This window comes from Amphibalanus amphitrite, unplaced genomic scaffold, assembly GCF_019059575.1.
Source record: "Amphibalanus amphitrite isolate SeventyFive unplaced genomic scaffold, NRLGWU_Aamphi_draft 000792F_arrow, whole genome shotgun sequence".
Taxonomy (NCBI): Eukaryota; Metazoa; Arthropoda; class Thecostraca; order Balanomorpha; family Balanidae; genus Amphibalanus; species Amphibalanus amphitrite.
The window spans coordinates 73,066-84,575 of NW_024882286.1; the positions used below are offsets into that span (position 1 = coordinate 73,066).

Sequence of the window (11,510 nt, forward strand, 5' to 3'; positions counted from 1 at the left end):
GTTTGCACAATTCTTACACTAGATGGCACTAGTGATAAGCGCCTGAAGGTAGACTGTACCGCAAGACGTGCCACTGATCTCGCGACGCCAGGCGGCGCTTGAGATGGCAACGAGGGAGGGAGACCGTGGAATCTGGAGATGCAGTGATAAACGTAGACAAAAGTACCAGCATACGAAAGATTCATCTATTGCAGGCGGCATCTTGAAGAGTCCCTTTATTTTGTTCCAGAATTGAAATCTCGAATGAGTTCTCACTCGTTTACTAGGTAGGTGGTGCAGAGTGTGCGCAAACTTACCCACAAGTAGGGGAGAGTGGGGAAAGATGCCCAGGGTTTTACTATGTCATATATTATTCGAAAATGACGATCGGAAAGCAAAAACTTGGAGTTTCAACGGAAACCGACATCATTTTTCTCCAAAAATATCACACTTTCGTGCCTGAAATATGATAACTGTTTTTGCTATTAGGCATTTTCCTGAAGAAGTCAAAGGGGGCATCTTACCCCACAGGGTGGGAAAGACGCCCCCTGGCGTTGGGGAAGATGCCCCCTGCACTATCAGTGACATAAATGGGCACGTGAATCGCCTGAACGAATCAGTAGTCCCTTCGAGCCTGCAGTAGACACCAAACGTCATCGTAAGGGCCCTCAAAAGTGGTCGTAAGGGGCTTCAGAGGTCATCGTTAGGGTCATCATAGTCCAGCGCGGCCAAACAAGCTTCCGTGGTGGCGTTCGGAGACCACTGTGGGGCCCTTATAGGTCTTCATGATGCTTGAGGGCCCTCGAGCCCATCGTGGGGACCTCAGATGCCAGCGCGGCCCGTGGAGCCAACGTGGGAGCCCTCAAAGAATGTCGTGAGGGGCCCTGGAGCCAAAAATGGGGCCTACCGAGGCCGTCGTGAGGGCTCTCAGAGTCAGATGCCGCCCAAAAAGTCTCTGTGTGGGCCGAGAGACCGGCATGGTGAGCACCCGACCGTACTGGACTCTCAATAGTCCCAGACCGGCTTTTGTCTCTCATCACAAGCATGTAATAAATGATTTGACGGGCTGCTTGAAGGACAGCCTACGGATTTAGGGGGGCGTCTTTCCCCATCAGGACAGGGGGCATCTTACCCCAAGGTACCGTAGTAACATTAAATCAGTACAATTTGTTAGCCATAAAACTACGCCCTGAAATAAACTGTTTGGGACACAGTACACGCATGTTAATGTATCACGACTATAGCAAGGGACGCAAAAATTATCTACCTTCTTTGATATTTACAATGGTTTGACACCAAAATATTTTTCGAAAGCAGCAAATCAAAAACATGCATTCACCAGCCAGCCGTTGCCCAACTGAGCTTTGCAAATTTTTGTGCAGTTAACAAGGCAGGCTTCCGCTTTACGCTAAGAACATTAATTTCCGGGTTCAATTCTTTGTTTCGCCGCTAGAGGGGGTGGGGCGTCTTTCCCACCCTGGGCATCTTACCCCACTCTCCCCTACCGGACAGCGTGTTTGAATTAGCAATGCTTAAGTTTTCCCGGTTTAAATGACTTTATGCACATGTCGGATGATTTGCACTCGGATACATACATAATTGCACTCGTCTAAAATCACTAATTAATCGTTATGCTCGTACAATAATCACCATACTCGTGCACGAATACCAACCAAACAAACACGAAGCCGTAATGATGTACCTAATTACTTCCAAGCTAAAACATGCATGTTCAGTGTGCTTTCGAAAGTCAGGTTAACTAAAAATAATTTTATAAGCACCGCTTTAGCAGCCTCCAGTCTTTTTAAATTGAAATGCTTCAACACTTACAATCATTAGTCATCCATCCATCTCACGCGGAACTAGGCCTGTCCAGTCATCCATTCATCATCTAAGCTGAAAGACTTAGCTGTACCTACACATTTACCATAAAATTTACCCCTCGAAGTTAGACGACTGAGGCTGAGCCCATTCCGCACCTCGAACCTTCCACAATCGTCCGTCCTTCACCGTCGCTATCAGCCGATGAGTGGGTATGACGTCATTCTTACGTCACAGCTGCGGCGGGCGCGGAGCCAGCGAGCCGGCCGTGCCAGCGCATCGATCCCAGGGGCGGGTGCAGCGGTGGGCCTGACGGCAGGCCCGTAAAATAAGCGTCACGCCGTCCTAAAACTGGTCCCTGGAGACGCCATTGCGCCCTGTAGCGCAGCCAGCGAGTCGGCTCGGGCGGTGCGCCGGGCCGTGGCAGAGGGAGGGTACCGCGGGAGTGAAAGGGCGTGCTCGTGACTCGCCCGCCCGTGACAGTGAGGCTGGTGTGTTACAGTGAGCCGTGAGAGTTGTGTTGGGGTAGCAGGGAGCGAAACAGAGCGGTAAGTGCGCCTCTGGGATCATTGGGTGTTGGTGAGGGCAGTGTTGCGTCACTGAGGGGAAATGTGCGCAGGTGCGCGCAGCTGGGCCCGGGTAGGGACTCGGGGTCGGCGTGCCAAGTTGTTTACATGCAGTCTGGACTGTGACACACTCCTAGATACCCGTCTTCTTTGCGAGTGTACAATGACCGGAAACTACAAACTTAGCTACAATGACTATTTTACTTTGCTGCCGTGTTAAAATGCACCGGAATCAATGAGTCGTTACGAATGACATGCATTGTGACTTGTTGCTGTGGTCTGTGCCGTGGCCACAGCCTCACAGGAGTCTGTGAGCATGAAACAGCCCTCTTCCTCACCCCCTTTATCGTCGATATCCGTGTTGGTACTACGATATTGGTACCTTTGACTCCATCCGAGTGGTTTCGTCTTTAGGCATCTGTCTTGAGGCATGTCCAATTGTCCAATGTCCATCCAGGTCTTTGCGTCACGTGTTGTCTCACCGTCCACCCCAGAGCCCCTTGGCGGATGTTTGGTCGCTCTGACATGCTGTTTGCTTGGAAGACAACAGCCAGATAGTCCGTGGTGGGCTGTTCACGGATGACACAGACCCACACGAGGGATCCATTCTCTCGCAGGGGAGATTCTTGCGTTGTACCCGCAGTACCTATATGTGAGTTACGCTGGTCGTGGTCGATTTAACATATAGAATCTAGAAAGGTACTTCGTTGCGTTTTATCCGTCTCGAGCTGCGGTCAATTAAACGGGTATTCATCGGATGAAATTCAGTGTGCTTTGTTATGCAATTCACAATAATAGGTATTGCTATATATTATGTCTCGCGTTTTAGTACGAGCGCATAGAGTTAATGCGAATCTTTGCTTGTGAACTCAGCAATTTAGTGGCGTGCACGCTGTCAAATCGAAAACAATTGAACCCGTTTTTGCTCGGTAGTCGGTACATATAACATATCTCACAGACACTACCATTTCTTGAATTGCGTGAATTATACGAAAACAGATATTCGGGCTCGGTCTTTGTCGGTCAAAGAAAGACATCAATATGTCTTTAAAATGCTAAGACCTTGCGCATTCGATTCCCAAACCGGTGCTCTCAGTATCTAGACTTAACCCGCGCCCTGCTGGGGGGGTGTTTGAACACCCCCCCCCCCCTTGTGGTTTTGCGCGAATATCTCAAAAACGGCGGCGCGGAGCGCCGCCGTTTTTGGTACACCTTATCATAGGGGAAAGTGGGGCAAAGCGGCCACCCTAACGTTTCGAACGATGCCGACGCTTGATTTTTAAACTTGGAAAGATTCTTTCTATATCAATGTGATCCCTATTAAATTGTCTTTTATTCCAACTGCGTTTCATTTCCAAAGGCGTTCACATATGGGAGATATTGACAAAACTTTAAACCTATAGCATATTGGCCACTTTGCCCCATCCCTGAGGCAAAGCGGCCACTGGCGACTTCTCAAGTCCCGATATGAGAAACAGAATAGTTGCCTCATGCACGACTAGGGTATTTGATGGTGACAAGGTTTAAGGGAAGATGGATGTTTACTTTGTTATCTTCCCACCTATTGCTAAACAAAGAAAGAATTTTCTTGGAAAAACATTTAATTGCATAATTTGGTAACTCATGTAACCGAAAAGTGGCCGAGATGAATGCATGACGACACATTTGAATATAAATAATATTTTTATCCAGATGGAATCAACTTATGGCCAATTGGGGGCTGGCCACTTTGCCCCGGCCGCTTTGCCCCGCGCATACCGTCCGAGACAAAAATATTCCAGCTCAGCTATTAGTGTGGTAAAAAGCATTAAAATTGGTAGAAGGCATGTACGATAACCACGCAATGCATGGACAAAAACGCTTATAAAAATTCCAAACGGTTATGGAATAAAATAACATTTAAAAAATGTAAACATAATTGGTAACCTGGCAAGAAATGCTTTTCCGTGTTTCACAGAACAATGGCGATGGGCCTGAAACCCCGGTCTGGCTCATTCGAACGACCGCAAAGAGAAGTATAATTGGAAATCATAAATTGGAACTGACGCCAGCTGTAGAGGGCTAAAACGATGGATGGCCGCTTTGCCCCGGGTGGCCGCTTTGCCCCACTCTCCCCTACATCAATTCTACACATGTTGTGAAAATTTCAGACCAAGGTCAATCAAGGTCAGGTCACCAGGTCACTTGAAGTGACCTCACCTCATAAAAAGTTTCAATGCCTGTCATAGCTACACCGAGTGACCGATCGCTTTGAATCTTAAGTTAAGTACAGTATCTAGACTTTACATAGCTACAGGCTACCGCTGAAACGGTATGCCATATGTACGAGAAAAAAAAACTGTGACTCGGTTCTATGCGACGGTCAGTTGTGACCATCACGGTTTCTTCCGTAATGAGAAATATCGTGGACCACATGACACGTGATTCGTGGCTCCTCTCCTCCTGAATTAAACCAAGGCCCTAATGCCCTAATAAGCAAATCGCCTTGAGCAAATGCAAGAGCAATGGAGTAAATCTCCTTGGCAAATCTTACCAAGATTCCCAAGACTGCCAAGACCCAAGGTTCTAAAACCTAAAACCAAAGCCCTAAAACATAAAAGTCTAAAACCTAAAACTAAAACCTAGAGCCTAACCCTTCTAACAAACTCTTGTTCCGATATCGGGTTGATTGGTTCCGATTAAATCCGTTTAGTGCGTTTTTAACCAAATATATTGACCACATCACCAGCTTCAAGTCCTTAACTCCTATGTAGTCAGTGATTCAATCGTTTTTACGCCTTTTATCTTGAGGGCCCTGGATTGCGCACCTGGTACCTCATGAATAGTACGAACCTCGTGAACGTCCTAGACGTGAGTTCATGGTCAGGGCCAAGGTAAGGATATGAGTCATGCACTCGATACTGTTTGGAAAACTATTCCTCGAATACTAGCAACTCTCGGGAAACAATTCCTGCCACAGTGATCCAGTGCTTCTGTACGTTCAGCTAACATATTTTACCTTGGCACTCTACAATCGGAATGCATTTAAATGTATTACCGCGAACTCTACTCGGAAATCGGAAACGGTTGATGTTATGCAGCATATCTGCACTATGCCATAATGCATCGTTTATCAATACGCATATATTACATGATCAGGGCTGCGGAGTCGATGGATTTTCGGCGACTCCGACTCCGACTCCGACTACGGCTTTCAAAAACCAGCTCCAACTCCGACTCCGACTCCGGGCAGAATTGTCGACTCCGACCGACTCCAACTCCCGACTCCGACTCCGCAGACCTAGCAGGGCTGCGGAGTCGACAGATTTTCGGTGACTCCGACTCCGACTCCGGCTCGGGTTTCTAAAATCGACTTCGACTCCGACTTCGGTCACAACTGTCGACTCGCCTCCGACCGACTCCGACTCCGACTCCTACTCCGACTCTGACTCCGCAGCCCTGAACATGATTCATGTTATCTATGCAATACGTAATCGAAAATGACTTTGCTGAATTTAGGAAGGCCACGGTATCTCGACAATATAATCTTGCGTTGTAATCTGGGGCTTTTTAGTTATCGACTTTCAACATATAAACGTTTTACAGATTGTAACGAGAGGACATTAGATGTCCATTGTTCTATTCGTGTGCACTTTTTAAATAGAAGTAGTGATAAAAATAAGTTTCATATTGAAACCAAAAGCCATGTGAATAATACGCCAAAGTGGAAGCCACATGAACCATTTTATGCTGCTATATCACATATTTCAAAGTTAATTTTCGCCCTTCATTTACGCTGCTTTGCCACCTACAGCCGACACAGGCCCAGGTGCACGGGACCTATCGTTTTCATATAGGCACATCAGTTGATAGCGATAGCCGGCCGGCGGTGGACATCGATCGATCGCTATCACCTCTGGTCCACCACCAGCCGAGCCCGATAGCCGACCGGCCGGCGTGCGACAGACACCAACTGTGCGACAAACAGGGTGTGTTTGTTAGAGGTCTGACCGGGACGACTATTACAAACCACAGCGGACACGCGGTGTGGGCTTTATGTGAAGGTCATATTGCGATAAACAGGCTAATGCGGGACCGTCCAACGTGTAGTAATTATACAGTTTCATTATTGAAAGGTCGAATGTGACGCACTCTGCGCCCTTCAGTGACGTCTGTTTGATTGTAATGTGAGGTGTATCAGCTTGTTCGTGTTTTTGTGATTATACCGGACCTACATATACCTTACCTTGTTTGTGTTTGATTCTCGCCGGACCTATCGGTTTTTACATACTGAGTGTGGACGGTAATATAACGGCCTTCGTTCCTAATTGAACTAGACCTTCGGAACAAATATGAAATAAGCGCACTGACCGTCTTACATGCGGGGAATGATATCCAGCTTATAGGTCTGATGTCAACCAGTCGAACTCTTCATGTACTTATGAGGCCAGATCAGCAACTCGTAGATTAGGTTCCGATTTGTGGCAATGAATTTCTTGCAAATGCTTATGTGTGACAACCAACTATTTGTGTGTTTTACGTTGCACGCTGACACTTCTCTTCTTTTCCAGGTGACATCTCTAAGAACGTAGCCACGATGAGCGGCTACCCTCAGTCCGGCTACCCGCCGGGTCCGGGCGGCCCATATGTCTCCCAGCCGAGCGGGATGGGAGGCCCGCCTCAGTACCCTGGCCAGGGCTACCCACCGCCCGGCTACCCACAGGGGCCGTACCCTCAGGGGCAGTACCCGCAGGGTCAGGGGTACCCCCAGGGACCGTACCCCGGCCAGGGGTACCCGCAGGGCCAGCCGTACCCGGGCCAGCCCTACCCCGGGCAGCCAGTCATAGTGCAGGTGAGGCTGGAAATGTGATTAGTCTAATCAGCGTGAAATGATGATCGCTATTTACGTTTGTGACCTATTAACACTATTGGTGTGTTATTATTTGTTTTCTTTGTCATTATTGCAATCAATCAACTTACACCTACTAGAGTATATAAAGTAAGGATGAGTGATGCAACACGATAAATAAAATTGACACCTGCCCAGTGCCCACTGCCCGTCTTATAAAATCTCGCATTCTGCCTCCATTCAGTTGTCGCCAATCGTTATGTAGCGGTAGGAAAAGTTTCGATCATGGACGAGTCATTAGTAATATTATAGAAGCGTCTCCAATTTTCATTACCTGCTGTGTTTCTTGCATCTTCACTGCCTCTCTGTAGAGTGAGATTTTTCACTCTGAACTAGTCTGACTGTTGTTTAGTTGTCGTTTATCGGTTCGAAGTGAAAGAGCTTATGAATATCAACGCGATTTATTTTAGACAGGTGCGAATGGGCCGAGAGAGAGATCGAAACGTAAACAAGTATGGCGAGCGCCAGCCCACGTCCCGTGCGCCAGTCACGCCGCTTGGCGCGCACGGTCAGCTGGCGCCGGCAGGGGCGCTCACAGGCACCTGGCCCAGTGGGGTCGCAGAGGCGGTCCAAGTAGGGGGCCTCGGGGGGCCTATATGCAAACACAACATCTCCCCCTCGAGACAACAGTCGTGAAACCGCCAAAAACACAACACTGCACGACGTTGTCTCACTCCTCATACGAGGTCGCACCCCAACGAACGAACAGACGATCGGGGCTGGCACACACGACTGCTGCGACCCATGGCGGCGGGTGCTTGTTCCGGCGTCCGCAGCGGGCGCGCCCGTTGTCGCCCGAGAGGTCACCGGTAGGCGGCGCTCCGGTGTCGGGTGGCGGCCACGGATCACAGCCAGGGGCGTCTCCGGCCATCCCCTGAACCGGGCCCACGAGCGGCGCCAGACACGCGTCATCCTCAGCACAGTCGGTCTGTCCCATGTCCGCCTGCGGCGGCGACACGGCGTCACTGACGACCTCTTCTCTGTCCCTGCTTTGCGTCGGCGGGCTTCCCACCAGCGGCGGCGAGGCTCCGTAGGCGTCATCAGTCTCACCGGGTACGGTGGGCTGTGTCACGGAACAGAGGCGGCAGCCGGTCTGGTAGACTGCGCTGCGGTGCACCCAATCTGGCCAGTGTCCGCCGTCGGCGGTGACACGGCGGGGCCGGCAGCTGCACCTCGGCCCGTGCTCAGCGTTTGTAGGCCTCCCGCCGGCGGCGGCGAGGCTCCGTAAGCTACAGCCGCTGCATCCGGGCCTGCAGGCTGCACCGCAGTGGCCCCGGGTTGGCCCGTGTCCGCCGGCGGCGGCAACACGGCGTCACCAGCGGCTTCGTTTCCATGGCTGGTCCGCGTGGGAAGACTTCCCGTCAGCGACGGCGAAGCTCCGTGGGCGTCAGCCGGCTCTGTAGGCTGCGCCGCGGTACATCCAGCTCGGTCCGTGTCCGCCTGCGGCGGTGACACGCCGGGGGCTGCCTCCATGGTCTGTGCTGGCCAGCCTCCCGCCGGCGGCGGGCAGGCTCCGCGCGCGCCAGCCGGCTCGGTGGGCTGCGCCGCGGTACGGCCGGCTCCTCGGCCCGTGTCTGCCGGCGGCACCGACACGGCGGCGCCGGTGGCAACCGATTGGCCTCCCGCCGGCGGCGGCGAGGCTCCGTACACTCCGTCCGTGCTGCACGTTGGAATGCCTCCCGCCGGCGGCGGCGAGGCTCCGTAGGCGCCCGTAGCTCCGTCCGGCTCTGTGGGCTGCTCCGCAGCACATCCGATTCGGCCCGTGTCCGCCGGCGGCGGTGACACGGCGTTGTCCGGGGCTTCATTGCTGTCCGTTGTCTGCGTTGGCCAGCCCCCCGCCGGCGGCGGCGAGGCTCCGTGGACGTCAGCAGCGTCACTCAGCTCCGTGGGCTGCAGCGCAGTGTGCCCGGCTGGGCCCGTGTCCGCCGGCGGCGGTGACACGGCGGTGCCGGCGGCTACCGCTACTAGCGCCACCCCCGGAGAGTCGCGTACTGTTGTCACTGCAGATGGCACCACCGCTGTGGTGCTGGCCCTCTGGTGGCACACCACCTCAAAATGTCCTGGTTCGCCACACGCACGACAGATGGCGCCAGCGGCGCGACACGTGTCTCCGCCGGCGTGCTGGCGACGACCACAGGTAGGGCAACGCTCAAGAAACTGACGATTGGTGGCGGCGGCGGCATGGGCGACACTCGGCCGACTGGACTGCGGTCCCTCTTGTAGGCCGACAGGTGGGCCACGAAATGTCCCTTGGTGCCGCAGAGGTCTTGGCACGTGACATGGGCACTCCACGTTTCCCCCACTGTCACGGCGTGTCTGAGCGTCGGCTCAGAGTCCTCCAGCCTGCTCACCGCTCCTGTCTCACTGTCGCGCACACTGCACTCGACACGGGCTTTGCACGTCGAAGCCGACTTCACGTGCGGGGCCGGAGTCGCCGACACCGGCAGGCAGACAGTCCGGCGGGCGGCGGCAGCTGGTCCAACGGATCCATCAGCGCCTCGCTCAGCCCCCGACTCTGACACTCCGGCCGTCGTGCCCGTCCCGGTCCCCGCGGAGGGCTCTCTGTACAGCAGCCTCTCCAAACGCTCCAGGCGCTTGTCGGCCTCGGCGGCTCTCTCCGTCTGCCTCTCCAGCAGCGCCGTCAGTTCTTGAATCAAAAATTTCTTCATCGCGCTGTAAGCTGCTCAGTCACGTAATTAATTACAAAACCGTCCGCGCCATGTTATGTTTTGGTTCGTTTCGAGTGAAAGAGCACACGATCAATGAAAAACGCGATTTATTTACTGCGATACGTTCAGGCCGAAAGAGTGTCCAAAAAGATAACAAGTATGGCGAGCGCCGCGCCTCGTCGCCCGCGCCAGTCATGCCGCTCGGCGCGCACCGTCAGCTGGCGGCGGCAGAGGCGCTCACAGGCACGGAGCCGGGGCGGCCAGCGGTGGCGGCGGCAGGGGCGCGCGCAGGCGCGGCCAGCAGCCGTGGGGGGGTTGGACCATAATACAACTGTCTCTCTTTTTCCCAGCAGCAGGAGCGCCGGGACAGCGGCGGCGACGGCTGTCTCAAACAGATGGCCATCTGCTGTGGTATCTACGCCTGCCTGTCCTGCTGCAACCCGTGTGAGTGGCTCGGCTGTCTGCTCGGCTGCGACGACTGAACGCTGACAGCGAGCAGTGACTGAGCCAGATAGCAGGAGACTGAGGGAGGCAGATAGCGGCCAGAGGCTGAGTGCAGAAAGGGCCGGAGTCTTCTCTGAATGGTCCGGCGACTGACTGTGCACATACACTGGACAGACAGACAGCGATGAGTGAACACTACCACCCAGACACTGTCGGGTGGTTTATACGAAGGATACTTTAGGGAACCAGTCGGTGATTCAGCGTGGATCTATGGGACAGTATGAACAGTGTGGCTGCGATCGTTGGATATCCTTCCACGCAGTGTAACACCATGACCGACCAGTGGAGGGCACTGTAGGACATCAGTTGTTCGCACTTTACACTGAACTCACGTCTAACGTGATGTGTACTCCTAGGATCGAGTGTGTCGTCGCTGTGATTTTGCAGAAGTGGTGACGGTTGCGCCCGCCACACGTTTGAGATATAAGCATTGCTGTGGCCGAGTTAGTTTTTCAATTCAATCGCCGCGCCCCATGAGCCTTAGAAGTTGGATAGGACGAAGTTGGGAGGTTATTAGTTTATTTATTTATTTTTCCGATTCTCCACTGTGTTGGAGCATGTGAGATACAGCGTTGCGAAAAATAGTATCACTGAATGTGTGAAACATGCGAGCAGCGCAACCCTCTTTATACACCGGCAGAGCTTCACGATACTGGATGCCTTGTATTGTGCTGTTCATTCACGCATGTTGGAAGGTTTGTCGCGAGGCCTGCTGTCTCTGCTGGCTCACGCATCTTAGTGCGCATTTTCATGTAACTTTCCTACGAGTAGGTATGTTGCATACTTTGTAACGGGGTATGCAAGCGGCATCAATTGATAACTCCACATCAACTGATGCTCCAAATTATCACCCTGCTTTTGTAAGGACTTATGGTAGCGTGTAATACAAGCCTTTCTTGGCGGCAAATAAAAAGAAAAAGCGTGATCGGATTAAAATATTTCAGTCACCATATATTCATATGGATGGCGACTGAAATACTTTCATCATGTTACGAGTTTCTCATCTTACCTATTCGCCTGTACATTTTCTGAATCATGCATTTTATGTACGCGACAATATAATGAAATATAATAAAGTATATT

The 11,510-nt window shown here is 52.3% G+C and overlaps 1 protein-coding gene across 1 annotated transcript; it reads left to right on the plus strand.

Annotated features, from left to right (window-relative positions):
• Window positions 1-6,162: 6,162 nt before the first annotated feature.
• LOC122366237 (cysteine-rich and transmembrane domain-containing protein B-like) lies at window positions 6,163-11,506 on the plus strand. The gene is made up of 3 exons (XM_043338239.1): window positions 6,163-6,334; window positions 6,917-7,197; window positions 10,274-11,506. The coding sequence occupies exons 2-3, from the start codon at window positions 6,943-6,945 to the stop codon at window positions 10,403-10,405; spliced, it is 387 nt and encodes a 128-aa protein (XP_043194174.1). The 5' UTR covers window positions 6,163-6,334; window positions 6,917-6,942; the 3' UTR covers window positions 10,406-11,506.
• The last annotated feature ends 4 nt before the right edge of the window (window positions 11,507-11,510 follow it).

Excerpts from the sequence above, each read along its gene's own strand:
- LOC122366237 (XM_043338239.1), top strand. The coding sequence starts at position 6,943 with ATGAGCGGCTACCCTCAGTCCGGCTACCCGCCGGGTCCGGGCGGCCCA. Across the intron at positions 7,198-10,273 it reads GGCAGCCAGTCATAGTGCAG|CAGCAGGAGCGCCGGGACAG; the intron begins GTGAGGCTGGAA and ends TCTTTTTCCCAG.